Raw genomic sequence first — 21,339 nt, forward strand, 5'->3', positions numbered from 1 at the left:
ACTGCCCTGAAGAGCAAACAATTTAAGAAGCTGAGAGACAACAGGTGGAAGCACAAGCTAACTTACTTAGTCCTGCCATGAGTGCAGGGGACCGGACTAGGTGACTAGGGACTTACGGTCCCTTCCAGTCCTACGAGTCAAGGAAACAATGAGGTGATAAACCGTATAATAAGCAGCAGTCACAGCACACTAACTGCCTACCCACTGTCAAGTTTTTGTGGGCATTGTAGTGAAGCGAGAACTCACTGGGGCTGCACCTCCTGCTGGTCATCTTGGGAATTAGCTCTTCCAGCCCAGAGCACCCTCTGTAGGGCAGTGCCTCACCTGATGCTGGCCCCCCATGTCCCTCCCAGACCCCAGCGTCCCTCTTTACCTCAGGGTGCTACTCCCTGGCAGTGCCCCCACACTCTGGATCTCCCCTTCTAGGAGAACCCCCAACCCTCTATCCCCACCTTGCCTCAGTGGTTACTGCCAGTCACCATCTAGCCCCCACACACTGGGGCAGACTGCAGTCTGTAAACCACTCATCATCAGCAAGTGGGGGTAGGACCAGCTGCCTCTGCCTAATCCCAGGCTACCCCTCTAGCCCCAGTACCTTCCCTGGCATTTAGCAAGGCCTGCAGCCTGGGGGTTTCCCAAGCTGGAGCTCCCCTAACCTTCCCCCAGCCCTGCTCCACTCTAAGTGCCCTACTCAGCTCTTAGGCTATCAGGTCCTCCTCTCTCAAAAGCTAGAGAAAGTCTCTACCTGAGCACCTGGCTCACAGCCCTTTTATAGGGTCTGCTGTGGCCTGATTGGGGCATGGCCCCAGCTGTGGCTGCCTTCCCAATCAGCCCAGCCCTTTCTCTCAGCCCCCGCCCTCTCCAAGGGCTGGCTTTTAACCCCTTATGAGCCAGAGCGGGGGTGATTGCCACGCTACAGGCATCACCACAAAGGAGGGTTTAAAGGAGCACTGTGAGATGTGTCTGGGGATGTATACAAGGAGCTTCTTCTGGGACAGTGAGGGAGCATGAGAGGAAGCATGAAAAATGCTTGCTGGAAAAATCTGACAAAATGAAGGCCCCACTTCAGGAAAGTACCCCAATTCGGGACAGCACTTAGACTTTAAACGTGTGCACAAGTCCCATTGATATCAATATGCACAGAGCATTTAAGATTTAAGCATGCTTTTTTTGAATCAAGGCCCCAGATAGCTGTACAGCGAAAATGGACGTATGATAAACAAATGTGTTTTAGACATTCCCAGCTTAAGTTTTTCTTTAGCTACTTGGCAGTACAATGACAATGTAATTTGGGATAGGGGGAAAAACTTTTGTCAAGGATCATGAATTTGGAGACAGCTGCCTATGGAAAATGAGTATCCATGCTGCTCGGTGACATGTTGTGAGGAGGGATATTGTCATCACCGTTACTGCAATAATAAACCCAAGCTTTTCCCTTTCAGTCACCACTGCGCTCCAGGGGAACAATAGCTCATTTTGACTGCTGGCCAGAGCAACAGGGCTGGCAAATCTGCATGAGAGTCACCACCAGCACTTACAAACATGCCATCTGATCTGGCCCATAGAGAAGCTGATCCTTGCAAACATTCAGTTAGCAGCACCTTTACTTTTAGCCCAGAAGATTCAAGTCCTTCATCAGGGCTCGAGCTAATAGTCTAATACATCCCTCGGAGAGAGCTGCATCATTAGATGGGCTGTTCTTCAGATGAGAAGTTCAATCAAGGACTGTTCCCACACTGTTAAAAATCCCATGATTTTAAAGCCAATCTCATGATTTTGGGGACCTGTCTCATCAACGATGTGACTGCCCAGGTGAAAGTTAAAGCAAAAAATACCTCTGTTGTCCTGGCCAACATTCCCTGTTTTCACAAAGCAGTCCCAGTGTCTCAACCTATTTGATAGTAGAAAGTAAAACTTGCTGCATTGCCCAGAACTATCTAACTCCCTGCTTTGTAAAGCATGCGGAGATACCAGAAGTATGAAAAGTGGCAAACCTTGATATCAATCTATTCTTCAGAAGAAATGTGTGTCAAATTTCCGAAGTGGTTGCTCTCCATAGTAATCATATTTGCAAACTGTTGCAATGTTTTTTTGCTGCATGAGGATCCTTAAGGTTAATGGGGAGGGTGTGGTGAGAACGCTGTATAACACAGTTTTGATGTTCTGCATCTAGCCTGCCTTTCAGTGGAACCACCTCTTCTGAACACCTGAGGATAGTTTTTCCTAGTGGTCTGCAAATCCTCAATCCAATTCACTAGCTCATTAGCTTGGCAAGATGATGAGTAGAGCAGGTCAAAAACGGGAAATCCTGATCTACATTTGCTTTCATCCCAAATGGGGGGGGGGGGGAGTTGAAACACCGAAAATATTCATGGAATAAAAAGTTCTGAAAAATGTGTATTTGGAAACTGCAAAACATTTTATTTTGGCATTTTCCCATCAAAATGAAACACTTCAATATTCCCAAATTGAAAAGTTTCATTTCAGTTGGTTGGACTGACCTGAAACGAAACATTACAAGTCAGTTCAGCATTAAACTGTGGTGCTGCATTGCCTCATTGTAGTTTTAGTTCAGGGTCATGACTACTTTTCTCCTATGGGCTGGGCTCCCCGGTCAGACTACACCCATGGTGCATCAGGCAGCTCAATCAGAACGGAGACTGCATTGCATGGGAAATGTAGTGCAGTCTGGGAGCCTGGACCATAGGAGAGAATGGAAGCATCAGACACCCAAACTACAGCTCCCATAAGGCAACCCAGCACCATAATGCCATGCACTTAATGTGAAACTTGTTCAACAAATATTTTGTTTTGGTTTTCCTAATGAAAAAATCAAAAAAATTGAAATTTGCCCCACAGAAAATTTTTATTTTGCGCAACTGCAATGTCCATCAAAATCATTTTGATGGAAGATTCCGGACTAGCTCTAGCGATCAGAGGTGAAGACAGGTAATATTGGAATTGCCTGAGTTTTGGGCTATGCACAGAGAGTATTATAGCCCAGTATCTTGCTATTAAGAGACTACATATATTTTTTTGATGGGCAAACTTGAAAGTCTGTGAAAAAATACCCAAGCTGTTCACAGAATGGTTCATTGAAACTCAGTGATGGTTTTCCACTGTTTCTCTGAGGAAACATTATTATGATATTATCAAGGGAAGAAACTGAACAGGAAGAAGGACAGGGCAGGTTTTTATTCAATGGGGCTGTTGCCAAATGTATTCATCAGAGCTAAGAGCCCTTTTTCACACATTAGTGTGACTAATCAAGAAAAAATACAAGTCAATACTTGCAGAGCCTAAGCAACTTCACCGAACACAAGTCTTGTACACTGCATTGTAAATCATGTTCCAACATGCACTGGTTCAGCCAGTTGCTCTTTTGAATTACAACGCATTCATGCTTCTCACAGCGCACAATTTGAGACCTCAAAACAGAGGTGGGCAAACTACATCTGGTCCGCGGGACCGTCCTGCCCGGCCCTTGAGCTCCTGGCCAGGGAGGCAAGCCCCTCCCCCGTGGTACCCCCTCCCCTGCAGCCTCAGCTCGCTGCGCTGCCAGCGCTCTGGCCCACCACTCCTGCCGGGCAGCGTGGCTGTGAGCTCCTGCTGCTCTGAGCAGCATGGTAAGGGGGCGGGGAGCGGAGGGTGGGGGTTGGATAAGGGGCAGAGGGACCCAGGGGACGGGGGGAGTTGGATAGGCATGGGAGTCCTGGGGGGTCTGTCAGGGGGTGGGGGTGTGGATAGGGGTTGGGGCAGTCAGGGGACAGGGAGCAGGGGGGGTTGGATAGTGGGTGGGGTCTCGGGGGTGGTTATGGGCAGGGGGTCCTGGAAGGGGCAATCTGGAGACAAGGAGCAGAGGGGTTGGATGGGTCGGAGGTTCTGAGGAGGACAGTCAGGGGCGGGAAGTGGGAGCAGGTGGATAGGGGACGGGGGTGAGGCTGTTTGGGGAGGCACAGCCTTCCCTACCCGGCCCTCCATATAGTTTCGCAACGTGAATGTGGTCCTTGGGCCAAAAAGTTTGCCCACCCCGCCTCAAAAGCATGTCCCAGTAGAGCATGATCTAACAGAAGAGGAACAAATATATTAAATGATCACCTGAATAAACAAGTAAAGGCTGACACCAAAGCTGTGCTACTAAACCCTTCTGCCTGACTTTCCCTGTTGGTTTTGCAGAGTGCAGAGCATAAATTCTGCTTATACAGATAAATGTAAAAATAAGTTCACACATAATTTATACAGACCCATTTCGTAACAGAAAATAATGCAAACCAAGAGATGTAGATTTGCGACTATAAAACTAGGCCTTTCACCTCTATCAAAATAATAGAGGGCTTTCTGTTTAAATAGCATGGTCATTTTAATTTCACAGCGTTTACAGAACATACTTTAGTAAGGCTTTAAAAATCACGTTTAAGATTGAAAATGATCTTCTCTTCACTCCAGACACACAAACACTTTTTGTTTTAAGTCAGCATTAAATTCCTGCTAATGGAGCACAGATATTACCGCACACCCCGTTTCCGTGTAATACACGTAGTAGCTAAGGGGAAGGAATTCTATCCAAATTTTGCCCGTAATGAAGTTCCGGGGGTGGGGGAGTGGGAAGGGAGGGAGGAAATAAAACAGATCTTAAGTGTTTATACCTGCTGACAAATGTGTGCACATGCATTTCTTTAAACTTCTAGAACTCTATTGTGATACATATCTGGCCCTTATTCCTGTAGCACCTCAGCACCTCACAATCTTTAATGTATGTATCCTCACAACACCCCTTTGAGGTAGGGCAGTGCTGTTATTCCCTCTTTACAGATAGGGAAGTGGGGCCCCAGAGACTAAGTAACCTGCCTAACCGTGTATTGCAGAGCAGGGACTTGAACATAACTCTCCCAAGTCCTAGGAAAGTGGCCTAACCATGTTTCCTCTCTAGTGCCTATTTCAGGCTAAAATTATAGGAACTCAGATCTTTAACTAAAAGAATCCTAAGCTTTCATTTCAAAGGGTAGTAAAGGACACTAGTTGCATATTCCTATACTTTTGGAAGTTTGGAACATTTTATTGCTTTTCACTTAGATTAAAAAAATAAAAGGGTCCCGATTCTCTTTGCACATCAGACGTACCTTGATCTTGTTCTATTGACGTCAGTGGAGTTCACTGGTGTAAATCCAGAGAAAATGAGAGCAGAATCTGGCCCTACAATTACAAAATTAAGGCCCTGTCCCTGCAAACTTGCACATGCTCAACTTTAAGTGCACAAGAAGCCCCACTGACTCCAGAGATAAGTACAGGCCTGAATGTTTGCAGGATCAGGTACAAAGTTGAAAAAAAAAAATCTAAACCAAAACCGAATGTAAATCCCAAAGAGAAAGTCTACTGAAGTAAGGACTTCTACAGTACTTACTTCAAATAGTGACTTACTTGAATAGAACACCTTTCATCTCGCAGGATCTCACAGTGCTTTGTAAACTAGAATCACTTCACCCCCCCCCCCGAAATGCAGTCACCTCTGGGGTGAAACACAACAACAGCACCACATAACATTTCCCGGCAGTTTTTAGGAGGAGAAGTGTGAAATGGCAGATAGGTAGAATTCAATTAACCATCTTGGAGCCAGGATACAACTTACAATTTTTTGTTCATAAAATGCCCCGCTGCTATAGGTTGTGGCGAGAGTAGACGCACATTCCTCTAAATACCAGGGCTTGAGCCCACTGTCCGTGCTGCTGCTGATGGAGATGGTGTAGATGCTGTTGGTGTAGCCATCACAAGAGCAGTAATCGCCTTCTCTGCCACCATTTCCTGAGGCCCAGACGAAAATGGAGCCCAAACCCTTACGACCCTAAACATTCAAACAAAAACATCTATAAGGAAACACACCATCCCCAAGAATAAACCTCAAACACCTCCTCTGGACAGAATCCACAGCCATCCTGGATCCCCTCCCCTCACCTCCATGGTCAAATAATCCTTTAAAAAAAATGACCATTCTAAAAAAGAACCTTACTGTACTCAGTGAATATTTACACACAGCAATAACTAACCAAAAGGGTGGCAAAGCAGAAAAGCCTTGGATGAAGGGGCTTTATGGACATCTGCAAAATGATCAAAGAGCAAACATATTGGAGTTCCGAGGATCTCCTCCCTCAGCCAGGCTGAAAAATGAGGACCACACAGACGCCCGCCACAGTGGTGCTTTCAGGCAACTGGCATCTCCTGCAATAGGGCTGAAAGCTGTAGGCCAGCTGCAGCTACTTCCTTCACACATCAGAGCAAAGGAAAGACCTGCTGTGACTCCCCTGCATGGTACACATGCAACTCCAGAGGCCTGCAGGATGAACCAAAAGGAGAACTCATGAAGAATCAGGGTGGCTCCGTTCCCTTTTGTTCATTACTCATGATGGGAAAAACAGAAAGGGAGGAAAGGTGCCTGAAGTGTATCTTGCAGGCTAACAGAGCCAACTTGTTTTACTGCCCTTTCCTCTAACTTTAGCTTACAGCCCACATTGGGCAAAGCAGTCGCCGTTAGCTCGCTTGGCTGCTGCCGGTGCAGAGCTGAAGAGTCTGAATTCAGTCCAGATTTTAATTCTGCTGGGTGAGAAAGTGGGATTGGAGTACCCAAAGAGATACGGGCTCTCTGAGTCCAAGGCCTCCCCTGAGCGAAAGGAAATTGTGATGAGAGGAGAGGAAGAAATTCAGAAGCGAGGGCTCCATCAGACCACTCAAAACTCTAATAGCAGGAGACTCCTTCCTCAGACAATGGTGAAAATCCACTAGGCTCTTGCTTAAGAACAGAGGGGTGACGTGTTAGAGGAGGATCTTTCTTTAGGTCATGTTTAGACAGTAATGCCATAGTGGCATGGACTCTAGATCATATTTGACTCTTATTTGCCTCAGTTCTAATCAGGGATGACATCAATGGCATTAGGCTAGTGAAAAAAATAGCGAGAGCTGTGTTTTGACACTAAAAAGCAACAGTCTCCCCCCACTGCTACCCCTGCCCACCAGAAGAACAATTTCCAAGGATCAGAGTGCGTGCGAGGTACAATACAATGGTGACAAAGCTGGTTTGGCACCATCGCTGAGCACATCCCAGCTCAAACATGGACATCAGCCGGGAAGCGTGTTAAACGTTAGCAAATCTGGATGTCTCTCATGTTACCAGTTCCATCAGTGGGGAGGTTTTGGGGGGACACTACGCTGGGGTATGTAAGCCCTTAACTTGTCCTTTAAGGTAGGTCATGCTAATGAATGATCCATGTGTATTTTTGGAAATACCTGGAGGGCAGGGCAGCCTTTCAGTACAGGACCATCTATAGTTAAGGGCTCTCTGCTGGAGGATAAAGAGAAGATCAGTGAAGCTACAGACATGGGCAGAAAAGCTAGAGCTGTTCCTAACACTACTATTGGAAACCCATAATGTTGGTTGATTGGCATACACGGACATACACATTGAAGTAGACCTTCGTACCTTTTAAAATAAGCTGTGCCTTTTTCTGAAATGGATACTTTGCTTTTCTATCCCACTTTCCACAACTTAAAAGCTTAGGGGAGACTGTATTAAGCCTACTTAGCTTGACAGACAGTCAATTCACAAACAGTAATGAAAGGGCTAGAGGAACTCATGGGGATGGTACCCAGCTGTCTTGGGTTCTCCTCTTATCAGGGAAGAGAGTTGGCATGTGTCAGGGAGATATTGTGGAACTAACCCAGGCAGGTCTCTGCCTACATATTGCAGAGAAATCCTTTCCTGCTTCTGCCTCCCCATCATAAGACAGCAGGCTTCCTCCAGCAGAATCAGCTCCAAGGGTGTGTTTTGTTCTGAGACTTCAAAGCAGAGGGATGGTTTATTACTTGTCTTGCTCTACTGCTGAGCTGATAATCTCTTTGTTGACCCTGCCTCTGGATACAAAGGGTAAATTGGGTTGCTTTCCTCACTGTGTTTAGGATTTCATTATCTTGCCTGCCTCACAGCCACAAAAGGAGGTTACTTCCATACGAAAGATTAACAGAATTGTCAGGAGGTCAGCAGGGAAAAGTACAGCTTGATAGCCAAATTGTTCTGCTGTCCTCTACCAAAAGTGTACATACATATGAAGTGTATTGAATCTTTGGTCAATCACTACTGGTTCCTCAATGTGCCACTTGCTAGCACGGATTTAAAGTCTCTCTAGGGTTTTCTGGATCTATTAAAACTTGACCTCCTAATTCTGGTTTTTGGCGGAGTGTATAATGCAGTCAGCTCAAATGTGCTGGCTCTGTGTCCAAAAGCCCTGGCAGGATTTCCATGAAGAAATAGATGTGCTTTGTATGTTTGGGTAGTACAACATTTTGTAACCTGACACTCTTTAAAGCTGGATTTAGCAAAAAGGCGATATGAGGTGATTGTCTAGTAAAAGACAAGATCCATCAATCTACGAACAGAAAAAAATTGGACATCTCAGGGTACTGTCTAAGATTTTTGTAAGCACTGTTCAGATAATCTAGAAATCAGTCACCAGTTGTGAAAGGTACACAAAAGGGAGTTTTATCATTTTTGTAGTTGATAAAGATGCCAGGAACTGACGTTTTTCTTCCTATCCTTTGTGAATTACAGTGCCATAGCTAGAACTGCGTACGTTCAAGTGTTAATCATGATTTCCAAAGCATGGGCCTCCTAACTAGAGCTGCATGAAACTTTTTGGATGAAAAATGCAGTCAGCAACCCCAAAACATTTTGTGAATTTATGTTGGTTTCACCAAATTGTTTGTGCTTAAAAAAATAAATAAATCAAAGCAAGTCAAAAATTTTGTTTCCACATTTTTTAAATGAAACATTTCAATTTTTGTATTCAAAATTGCTTTCCTGTTTAGAAACTGCCTCCAAATTTAGTTTAAAACATTTAAAAACACACAGAAAAATCCCTCAAATTGAAACAAAACATTGCATTTTGACAGATGCCAATTTTTATTTTTAACTTTTCAATTCGCAAAATATTTGCATTTTGGTTCAACCCAAAATAATCTTCCCCCAATTTTTCAGAATTACCAGCAAACCAAAAAATTCATTATTCACAGCGTTTTCTGTCTCACACTCACATCAGAATATGCTGAGAATAGATGGTACAGTCCGATCCTTAATGTTCTGTACATAGAACCAAATTCTGTCCTGGCTTAAACCTCATGCAATAGTAACTCTAACAGGGCGTAAACTAGCCCTTAAAGCCCAGTGGGGTTATATTAAGTCAGCAGCAGGTGTATCATAAATTTTCCTTCTGGCTGAGGAATAATAACAGAAGACTCACCTCTTCTCCCTAGCGTTAACTGCAAGGAGGGAGAGGAGATAACAGAATGACTATTTCTGCTGTCTTTTCTAGCCATTATTGAGATAAAGCCTAAGCCTGTAACCCTACTGAATTGGAAGCCAAGAAATGCTCTTCTCATTAGCTCAGAAACACCTAACTGCCAAGACTTCTGCAAGCAGGCTTAAAACACCCACAATCTCCGTATGAAACCACTGCTAAACCAAAGGCATGCTGGCAACTATTGCATGGGTTTCATAGTGCAATAAGAATTGGATCCAAACCCCACTGATTTCAATGAAAGTCTTTCCCTTGACTTCAGTGGGTTTTGGCCAAGACCCTAATTGAGCCAAAAGGGGCCTGTGTTAACGTGCACTAGGGAACTTTAAACGTGTGCCAGCAGGGCCCACACGGGCCATTGGTGCGCGACACGCTAACACAGACTAGAATTTACACCTCTCCGGTGTGGACTAATGCACCCTGTAGACAAGCCCTCAGTAGAATATCAGTTTGAAGTAAATTGTGCTGGATTCTTCCTGTTCTCGTGACTCAGTTTGATGTGGTTTTGACACCAGTAGGCCTGCCTTCCCTTTTTAATGAGACCAATTAGAGCACAGGATAAAATTCCCCCATTAGCTCAGAAATTAATAAGGTGTGGCTTAGAGAGCAAGCAACAAGCAGCTGAATTACGCTGGCACAGGCCCATAGCTAAGAGATAATGGCTGCATTAATATTTGTATTAAAATTCAATTGTAAAGATTTATAACTCAGCTGCAGCAGCATGCTTGGGCTAAAGGTTACAGCTAACCAGCCAATTAAGGGCTTTCTTCAGTAATTTAAAAGATTGGCTTGGCAATTAGAATTTCTGCATGTAGGGGAAAAAAGTTTTCCTGCTCTCAGGTGCTTTGTGGCACTTGGAATTGGTTGTGAATATATAACAACGACCTGGATTGTCCCCAAGGAGTCCCAGGGGAGTTTTCATCCTGCTCAGCTAGAAGCAAGAGAGGGGCAGGGAGTACTGCCCCTTGGGAAACCTCTTTCTCCTGCTGGCCTCCCTGCAGCTTTGAGGGGCAGGGCCATGAGATTGGCCGTGCTCCCAGGCTTTGTCCCCTGCCCCTGTGCACTCACTGGACCTCCCAATAGAAATTCAGGAGGAAGTTCAGACAGCGACAGGGAAAATCCAGTCAATGGCAGCACAGCTTTTGCAGGAACGGTGATGTGGGGGAAAGCAAAGGAGCCAGCAGAGGCAGGTTTGGTGGGTGCCTTCATGAATACACCAGATCTACAGGGTTGAGAGGCCTCATCCACCCCCCTCCATCAGCCCCCTCAAAGCATTGATTCCTAGTGTTTAAGGCCATTGCAGTCATCTAGCCTGGCCCCCTGAATGACAGGCCAGAGAATCCCACCCAGCCATTTCTGCAACAAGCCCATAACTTCTGGTTGAGCTGCAGCATCTCCTTTAGAAAGGCATCCAGACTTGAGTTAGTGATGAAGTGGCCACCCTGCCCCGCAGTAAGTTGTTCTAGTGGTTAATTCCCCTCCCTGTTATTTCCAGCCTCAGTTTGTTTCCCATCACCCTGACGGGACAATCTGTAGGGAACTCTGAGAGGTGGTTCTCAGTTCTCCCCCCTCTCTGAGGGGGTCTCTGCAGAAAGGGGTAACATGGTTCAAATTTGGATCAAAAACTTCTGTAAGGGTCTAACCACGTCTCCTCCAGTGAGTTGAAGACTTTTGATATAAATAAAAGCAGCAAACGCCATTATTTGGGAAATGCTTGTTGAAGCCATTTCCTGACCATTGGCAGCACGCATGTGTGTGTGGGAGCTGCAGGGATCCAAATGGCAGGGTGTCCCTATCAGCTGCAGAAGCCTCCTCTATCGCACATCTTCCATACGGGGAAAATAAAAAGAGTCTAAAGGGCAGCTTGTTTCCCCGATTCTATGTATTGACATTGCAAGAATTCACACACATGTCAATGAATCCCTCTGCAGACTGACTGCCCCAAACAGGAAATTAACATTGTCTGGGGCACGGTCAGAGTCCTTTCTGCAAAAGTCCTTGTTTTAGTAATGATACTTTGCAATTATGCATCACTTTCACCCCAAAATTGCAACGAGATTTACAAAGCTAGGGAGCCATTATCCTGATTGTACAGATGGGAAGCCAAGGCAGAGAGAGATGACGAAATTTGCTCTGGGTCACGGAGTGACTCAGCGACACAGCTGGCAACGGAACCCCAGCTGTCCTGACTCACTGACCTATACGCTAAACCCTGGAAGCTGCAACTTCCTTTTCTGTAAGTGTCTGATACATATGCCATAAAAAGGTTATCTGAAGACAGAACTTCAGTCCTTCAGCTTTGCGTGTCTCCATTTTGATAAGCTTAATGGCTCTCAACAAGAGAGTTCAGCTCTGGTTAAGGGGAGTTATCCTGAGTTAACCGTTGCTTCAGTTCAGTGATGTTTCAATTTAGGTTTTGAAATGCATGTTTCTTGGGCTCGAGGTCACACTGGGTGCATTGTTACAAAGGATAAAATAAACACTGCGATGCCAAACGTAGTATTCCACGCCCCAGGAGATGCTGGCCATCTGTTTCACTACAGCAATGTCTAATCCCCCACAGCGATGCTGAATTGGCCAGCGGGCTAAACTACTTTATCATGACAACCCCTTAGTGAGGGTTTATGCCAAAATGGGATATTCCCCACATTTCACTCCCCCCCAAAATTTAAAGTTGCTAAGAGAAAAATGAGGAGAATATACCAAAGTAAGGCTTGAGAAAGAGGCCTGGCTTGTCCTCAAAGTCCCAGGAGATTTCTCAAGTCCAGGTTAGGTAACTGCAATTTAAGGTTCCCCAGGGAGCCTCTTTTCCTCCACATAGACTTAAGGGACCAAATAGCTCGCTTCAGTCTTTCAAGAAAGCTGTGACAAGTACAACTAGTCCCATCCAAAACATCCCTGCCACTTCCCACCCCTTCCCCTTCAGTGGACAGTACCAGAAACAGCACAGAATACTTGGATACAGAATAATTTTCACCAAGCATGGAGTGGGTAAAGAGGGGTAGATTTCTGAAGGGTACCAAGAAAGGTCTTTTGCCATGCGTGGTTGACTTTCATAAAAAATGCTGCAATAGTGCCTCCTCCAGAAACTCAGCACAGAAGGAGCTGGTTTTCCATATAGCACCCTCCCAGAAGATGGAGGTTAATCAATCAAAGTATGCTGTAATCCACAAACCTCACCTTTGAAGGTTCTGCCTGCAACTCTGCTCTCATTCTCTTACTCCTCACTCTTGGACCTTGTGCATGACCCACACCTGATTATAAAGTCCTCAGAGCAGGATCTGGATCTGCCTGTGGGTTTGTACTCCTACAGGATAAATCATAATGTCCTTAACATTTTCAAAGTCTGGGAAGGTGCCTGTGCCTAAACCAAAGGCCAGGATCCGTCACTCCTTCAAACTACTGCTATGTGTTAATGGGTCCTGATCAGTGGTAACATCCCAGAAAAGAGAAACCATCCCTGTGGCCAGTTCAAATCAAGAAGGCCACACAGTGCAGAGCAGCTGTTGAAAAAGCTCTCAGACATCAGGCTGTATCAGCAACGGGAGAGAGAATAAGGAAATAGAATGACATTGCTTTCTTCTACTTCTCATATCCTTCTACCACAATCATCATTTTTTCCAGTGTTGGGCACATTATATGGCCTGGTCTGTAGCCCTGGCACTATCTTCCATGGTGCATGATTCCTCCAGGAGCCAGCAGATCAAAAGACATTCCATGGTTTGTATTTTACTGCAGTCACATGTCGGGTCAGTGGAGTAGCCTCACTTCCACATACTGACTTTTGATCTACCAGCTCTTGTTCGGAAGGGATTTAAACATCTCCAAGTCAACCCCTGACACTGTATAAACCAACCTTATGACCTGACCTTTAATAGTGAATTGACTTTGGGCCATGTCAGCTCCAGGGAGATGCAGCAGAACATTCCAGAAAAGAGTCAAGAGAGTGATTAGTGTTTGGGGAAGGAGTATTTGTACAAGGAGAATGGAGGCAGCGATGGACAACTGGAAGCTTCTGTTTATTCTCTGTCATAACACGAAGGCCAGAGGTCACTCACTGAAATTAAATGGAACAAATTTAAGACGGATAAAGGGAAATACTTTATGCAACGTGGAAATAACCTATCAAACTTACTGAGACAGGATATTAGGAGCTTAGTGAGACTACAATAAGAATGAGATCGTCACATGAACAGGGTCTGCCGTTATACTAGCCTGGACAGTATTACAGGGATGAGCAATCCTCATGCTTCAGGGTATGTGCTGATTACTAGCTGAGGCCAGATAGTAACTTCCCCTCCTGCTTCACTGGTGCACATAATTCGGTGCCCTGGAGCAAATCTGCAGGTCCAAAGCCTAGCACCTCTCCGACACTTCCAAGGCAGAGGGGAGGAAGACGGGAAGCAAAGTAACCTCTCATACCACAGCAGCCATATTGAGCACCAGGCAAGCAGCACACGCAGGCTTGGAAGCAATGAGTCCTTCCTGTTCCTTACTGGCTAGCATGGCTGGCTGTCAGATAGAATGCCACAGTAGGAGATAAAGTGAGGGGGGAAGTGAGAGTGTGGGGGCAGCAGACTCTCCTCGGTGCTACAACAAAGAGATAAATCCCCCTCCCCACAGCCCCCAGTCCCTGGGAGAATAAATTTAATTAATAATAAAAAATGAGCTCCCTTCAAATACTTTTGATTTATTAACCCAACATAGCTTCCAGTCCAGGATTTCAAATTAGACCTGAATCTGCTATGAGCTCTGGGCCATCTGTTCTCTCAGGGATTTCCCTGACATGGGGAAGTGCTAGTTTAGGCTGGTGTTGATCAGTGCCCTGGGGAAAGCCTTTTATTTTATTTTTAATGCCAGACATGTGCCTGGAACATCTATGCTGAGTAGATTTTAATCAAGCCTCCCAAAGAGCTTTCCATGCATTGCTTTGTTGAGCGCGGCGTGGGGTTAGAATCACTCCTACTTATTTGTCACCAAGTCCAATGAGCCCAAGTCAAGAACATGAATGCCTCCATAATTTGCAGATCTGGGACGGAAAGGGCAAAACGGGCGCCAAGTCAGGATCTTGCAGCTAACGGCCATTTCTCGTTTCTAGGGGTGCCAGATGCTGAGATAGTGTTCTGAAGTCACCTGGGCCTTGTCTACACTAGGAAAAATTGAATCACCCCCAGTGCAGCTCCCTATATGGTAGCCACAGTGTCAGATGTGGTGTAGACAAGGCCTGGACATGGTCACCATTCTCTCAAGACGATTCTCTTGATCTTAACTTTCTTTCCTTTGTTTAACCTTCTACACCCTGCTCCACACTAGTCTTAGCCCCAACACACACACACACACGCACACACGCACACCCCACACACACGAATTTAAACTTCATATGGAGCAAAAAAGTGGGGGGGAACAGTGTCTCCAATGCACTCAATTATCCACACCTTTTTAATGCCATACTCAAAAGCCTGTTTGGCCAATTCACCAGGTCCATCAACTGTCTTCCCATCATCATCTGGCCCCCAGCTTGCGCTGTAAATGTCAATGTAATCGGGTCTGATGCCAAGCGACTTTGCTTCAACAACATCTGTTACATCTCCATCTAACATACGAACGCCTAAAAGCACAAAAACATTAGACATTAGGGCTGAATGGCTTTTATGAAAGTGCAAGGATTGCAATCAAAGGCCTTTATTAGAGGCTGCCGAGAACTGAAAGGCTTGTAATGTCTTGAAGAGCTGAAAACAATGTCAGTGTGGGTACCCTAATGAGCTCTGCTGTGTGAAGTTCTTATGCTATTTTGGAAACCTTTCCCCCTCTCACTTTTCTCTCACTGTGTTGCTGTTTTGATGGAAAGGAATTAAAAAGATACGTCATTTGGAGCGCTCTGGGTGTTCCGCTGCATGAGCAGGATTCAGAAAGCAGCCTGGTCCAGAGTGAAACTAAACATTTCCCCGGAGTTCCTCTCTCTAGAAGTAGTAGCACTCACAAGGCCCACTAGTAGAGTCCCACATCTGCTGGAGAGAATATGCCTTTAAAATTCTTTCAGTCATAAAATTTCTCTGTTAAAAAATTCCATCCCCCCTCCCCTTATAATTACAGTTAATCAAATCATTCTGACGCCTGGAAGACATTCATTAGCCTGTTTACTGAATACTCACCCAAAAGCCCCATCTGAGAATGCAATAGGAATGTGTGTGACGTTAGTTCATGCACTTTTATCTATCATTAGTTACACCAGGCCCCTAAATGACACAGTGTGCCAGCTTTTGATCATGGACAAGCTAACTGCTTCCCAAAGAAAAAGGGCTGAAAGCATTTGCTAAAAAGTAAACGACAATTTCTAGGGCAGAGAAATTGCTCATGCGAGCCTACTGCTCAGTGAGCAACGTGATATGGGTGACTGTATGGGAGATTGTCAGGCTTCACAGTAAACTTAAGTAAAGGATGGGCATCCTTGGGAACTTTAGAAGCCCCAGGATGAGATTTTCAAAGCCAACCTGGGATTTGGACACACAATTAGAGCTGGGAATTTTTAGATGAAAAGTTTTTGGTTGGAAAACACTGATTTGTTGAAACGGAAAATGTTTGCAGAAACAGGAGTTTTAATGAAAGTTTTGTCAGGATGGCTTCTCAGGTCCAGGATGAAATTTCTGGTCAGAGAAAGAGGGGGACAGCAGAATAAGCAATAGCCCCATGATGGGAAATGGATGACCCAGGTTCCGGGTTCTTGCTCTGCTCTGGGCTATTGGCTGTTCTTGGGTGGGTGGGTGGAGGACTCTCTCTTTCATGAACAATTTCAAAAGATCTCCATTTCGTACCAGTGTGGAATCCAAACAAACTCCTGCTGCCTTGAAACGTTTCACAACCTAGAATTCTTGTCTTCCAGCTAGCCACGCACACAGCTGGGAGCTGTCTCGCTAAACTCCTCTGGTGGCTTTGAAAATGTCAATCCATGTTCATATCTCCTGGAAAAGATGGCGAGAATTTTATTTGTAACTGAATAAAGATTCATCTGTCCCTTGAAATCAAGATGAAAGTCAGAGAGTGGAGAAAATCCCAAACACAATATCCAAAATGCAGTAGGACAAGCAGACCATTTGCAGTCTAACCTCACAGTAGCTCCACCAGCCATCTGCAAAGTGCCAGCAAAGTTGCCCAAGAGATATGGTGAGGGGGCAAAACCTGATCACTGGAAAAGAAGCCTTCTAAAGCTTGACATCAAGATGCTCTAACTGCCATGCTGAAGAAGAGGAAAAGTAGTAGGTGCGATTGCACATTTCACTTCAGCTCAGCCTCTTTATCATCATTTTTCTTGACATCTTCCTCACACCAATACATAAGGGACCTAGGTTTTGGAACAGTGAATCACTGGCTGCGAAGACTAATTCAATTACAGAAGTGACAGAGCTGGGAGGGCTTATTGGGTGAAGCCGCTTTCCCAGCCATGTGAAGCATTCCCACCAATCTCAAGAGAGGATGCTTGTCTGGCTTGTCTCTCCACAGCACGAGGCAACTTGATGGCAAATGCCCAATGGGAAGACAGAAGAAAAAAAGGGAATGGAGCCAATTTAAGAAGACGTGGCAAAGGTATAATGTTGTCACTGAATCACTGATGTTAAAGACTCATAAGACTGTGTGCATTTCACTGGGAAGCTCCAAACCAGGAAGTGGTAGTAGACCAAGAATTCAGTTTATCGGGAAACCAAAGAGATTCTGTGAAACAAATTCAGCGCTGGTGTAAGTACTGCATTGTAGGCACAACCCCAAGAATTCAAAAATCATGAATCAGGCCCTTATAATCATAAGATTGTTTTTTAAAGCCCATGATTTTTAAGCCAAACAATAGTCTTGGGTTTTGTTATTTGCAGTCTGGCTTTAAAGCCTTTAGGTTGCACTCACTTCACATTTTCCATCTCCTCTGTGCAGCCAGCAGGGCTAGAAACATACTTTTAAAAACCAGGAGCTGAGATTCTTGCGGATTCACTTGATTCCAGCAGCTGGATATTTACCAAACATTCCAAATGTCAGGAGACTTTCGATCAAATCGCGATGCTGTGAGGGGACACACTCATCTCCTCTGGGCTGCAATGGGAACTCTTTCCCCAGTCTGATTGGGGATGTGCTCTTGTAGGGCAGGACCTGAGCTGAGAAGCCTGCTTTCGTGGCGATAGGTGTTTGTAACTAACACCACTGGAGTGTGACAGTTCCCTGCATGGTGAACACGGCAGTTGATCAGCTTACTGGATTTAGATAGCTGCAACAGCTCTCCAATTTATTTTTTACCACCAGGCCCCACTTTGATCAATGTGAGTGAGTTCAGGCCCTGCCTTCCCATGCGCTAGAGACAATGTTTATATACATCGCCTATTAGTGGAACACTAGGCTAAGGAAGAGTATACAGGTTGCCTTTGGCTTGACACATCCCCATGGAGATGGAAGAGGTTGTGTCTGATCACAGAGGTTATCCAGTGAGGAAAGCCTGACCCAAGTTGAAACTGGAGTGACCTGTGAACCACCCTATGGGAACAAAAAGAAAAGGAGTACTTGTGGCACCTTAGAGACTAACAAATTTATTTGAGCATAAGCTTTCGTGAGCTACAGCTCACTTCAGGGGAACAGAGGCTCCAAGGAGGCTGGGTGGGACAAGAGTTCCAGGGGGAACAGGCTTCAGAGGGGAGTCCCTGTCCCTTCCCCACCTTTCTGCTAATAGACCCTGGGACAACTGGTTGTCCTCAACCTGGAAAGCAGAGGAGAGGAGTCTCCTTCCCTCAGTGCCAATGCCACGGCATCCAGCCACAGTCAGGAGTGACTGCAGGGGGGCCGTGCTCAGCTCCTGCGGCCCTACTGGGTGTGTGGGAGAGACGCGGCAGTCGAAGCTGGGACAGGCCCAGGGAACTCGAAAGCTGGTCTCTCTCTCACCAGCATAAGTTGGTCCGATAACAGATATTACCTCACCCACCTTGTCTCTTAGGTGATTTTAATGGCTGTTTGCACTGGGATGAGACATGGATTTTCATAAATTCATAAATTCCAAGGCCAGAAGGATCCATTGGAATCATTTAGTCTGACCTCATTTTGTGTCAAGACTTACGTTTTAAACTCCTTACACTAGGTTTTGATAATAAAACAGCCCCAGGAGGGACATTATTGCGACCAGAGAGCCTGGCATGAAGAGTCTTTGGGGTACCTGAGAGGAGGCAAACTGGGGCAGGGCACTCAGAGCCCCCCATGGTAAGAGGGGGCACTCAGAAGGCAGCCGCCCTGGTGCACATCACCGGAGTGGACAAAAGCAGCTCAGAGCCGTCTGTTTCCTTGATGCTCAGTTAATCTAGTTTTGTAACTCTGTTAAGTGGTCTCATGTCTGAAGGGCAGCATTGGATCATTATAGTGCCTACCGGAGCCAGCCAACCAGACGCCTGTTTATAAAAATGCACTTCCCTTTCCACATTTATTTTTCTTAAACCAAACAAATGCAGACAGCTTTCATTACCGTTGCAGCTGTGCTCTGGACTACAGGCAATTCAAATATATTTTTTTCTAATGCCATCTGCTGCCAGCATGGAACAATCTTCAAAATACAAAGCAAAGGCGCAAAGACATTTACCACAGCTTTCTTTCTTTGTAAAGTGAACTAACGAAACTGAAGAGAACACTAAAAAGTAACCCCTGGGCAGGGCTCTGTTTTATAGCAGCATTTTAAATTTCCTAAATAGCATGCGCAAGTGACAAGGAACTGTTTTTTTGCATGTGCCACACAGGTGCTTATTATTCAGACAGAACAAGGTTTTTTCAGTTAGCTGGTCACTATCACACCTTAATCTATCCTGGATTGATAGATGTGAGGGGAAATAGCGTTATCACATCACTGTTACTTTATCTAGCACATTATTCATTTTTAAGAGAAAACTTTTTGTAGCATCATAATTCAAAGCACTCAGCTCATCACGTGGTGGGAGGAAAAGCTAGCTTTCAATCTCCAGGCCTGACCCTGCAAGGAGCCAAGCACTATCAACTCCAGTGAAGTCAGCTGGAATTGGGGGTGCCTGGCACCTTGCAGAATTGGGACCAACCTCAACTCGTGAATGGATGACTCTGCTTCAGAGCGACATGTCCAGCACTACATGTAAGAGGAGAAGAACTGGAGTAAGCAGCAGCGTTGGGACAATGTAAGCCATTCGCTGGACTACGTACATTAGGTGTAAGACAGGTCAGGCAGAGATGCTCCTCACATCCATATCACGTCTATCTTACCTTTTGGCTCAGATCCTGTAATTTAATATCTGACAAGTCCTGTAAGGGGTGAAGGTGAAGCTACATCCCAGGCCTGACGGGGACTCTCCACCCATCTGGACAGGTTTCAGAGTAGCAGCCGTGTTAGTCTGTATTCACAAAAAGAAAAGGAGTACTTGTGGCACTCATCTGGACTGTCTATGAACCAATGAAGGATTTGCCTTTAGTGAGTCTGCAGCAAAAAGATGGGCATATGGATGGGGACTGGGAGATCTGAACTTAATTCCTGTCTGAGATCCTGTGTGACCTGGGGCAAGTCACAATCTCTCTGTGCTTCAGTCCCCCATCTGAAATGGGGCTAATACTTGCATGCCTCAGAGAGGTGTTGAGACATTTGCAAGGCACAATGGCAATGGTACTGTCCTTACCTATATGGATGGCCTTAAAAATAAGATGTATAAATTCTCCCTTTACTTTGTTCCCAGTTGTGCACTTGTATAGAGGGAAAATATCCCCTCAGTCTCATCACATAGCAGATCCAACATAGCTAGCAGAGCTAGCAATCAAACCCAGATTTATATAATACTGCAGCAGGATCTATAGGTTATAGAGTTTGGAAGAAGGAAACCAAAGTTAAATAAAAGATGGGTGGGAGGGGAAAAATCAATCAACTATTTCCCACAGAATAAGCAATAAAAGTTTCAGAATGCAGGCTGTAAAGAAGAGAAGAAAAAAAGAAGGTATGCCAGGATCACTGTTTGTTTATTGAGCAGTAATGTATTTTGCCTACAGCAAATAAATGGCAATGCAAGAGCACTGAAGAACAACAAGTAAAATTAGATTGTAGCTTTTTGAGTGTGACAAATAGGCCTCCCCAACAAGTTTTGCTCATTAATCCCCTGTTTATTTTAGTAATCCATCTAGAATCACTTTTGCTAAAGCGACAGCATGTTCTGTTCCACAATTGGTAACTCTATAGGGTTCGGTTTCAAAAAATTGACCCAAACCTACAACCTCAAGCCTTCTGTCAGTTTTATTGTCTTGGTCGACAAAGCACTCCTGGTCTCCCCAACATGAACACATATGGAGGCACTCATTAAAGAAGTCAAATTAAAAAGGGAGCAATGCATTTTTTATAAAGCTGACAAGTAATTCCTGCCTCAGGGGTTATTAAGTGGTGTGTGCTTGAAATATACCATGTGCATTTTAGGGCCTGATCCTGTAGGAGGCAGAGTACTTTAACTCCAGCTGCAGTCACTGGAAATGAAAGGCCCTGCTTCCACCAGGCAATCAGCATCCTCATTTTTCTACAGCCTTGATTTATACTGATGGCATTAGCTTCTTTCAGTGCTGCCTGCTTCACAAAACAGGGAATTGTCACAAGTGCCTTTGACCAGTACAGAGTGCCAGTGGATGTGCATGGAGAGCGAACACTTGCATGGAGAGTGAACATTTCAAAATAGGGTCTGCATTCGTTCCCCTGCACTGGGATCACAGAGAAATCAGATGTGCCATGCACATGGACACACGTGCACATATACACCCATGCAGAGAACTAGGCGGACACTCTAAAGTTAAAAAGAGAGAGAGAGACACACCGTTCTGGGGGGTGTCTAGTGGTTGATTCATTGGAAGCACTCACTCATGGAATCATGAAAACGGGACTTATCTCTCACCAACAAAAGCCAAACACCCACCAGAGACAAACCAATTCTCTACAAACTCCAATGGCACGAGAGCAGCCTCCAGGGCAGGGCCAAGTGGTTAAAATAAGGCC

At 45.2% G+C, this 21,339-nt stretch overlaps 1 protein-coding gene across 2 annotated transcripts in view; it reads right to left on the reverse strand.

Annotated features, from left to right (window-relative positions):
* PCSK6 (proprotein convertase subtilisin/kexin type 6) overlaps window positions 1-21,339 on the reverse strand; it is a 119,388-nt gene that overhangs the window by 46,482 nt on the left and 51,567 nt on the right. For both annotated transcript variants that reach the window (XM_038420223.1, XM_043493688.1), the window contains exons 7-8: window positions 14,774-14,946; window positions 5,627-5,839 (exon numbers count right to left, since the gene is read on the reverse strand). In XM_038420223.1, the coding sequence (XP_038276151.1) occupies window positions 5,627-5,839; window positions 14,774-14,946 (386 nt within the window). The remainder of the gene's footprint in view (window positions 1-5,626; window positions 5,840-14,773; window positions 14,947-21,339) is intronic.

This window comes from Dermochelys coriacea, chromosome 10 (assembly GCF_009764565.3).
Source record: "Dermochelys coriacea isolate rDerCor1 chromosome 10, rDerCor1.pri.v4, whole genome shotgun sequence".
Classification (NCBI taxonomy): domain Eukaryota; kingdom Metazoa; phylum Chordata; order Testudines; family Dermochelyidae; genus Dermochelys; species Dermochelys coriacea.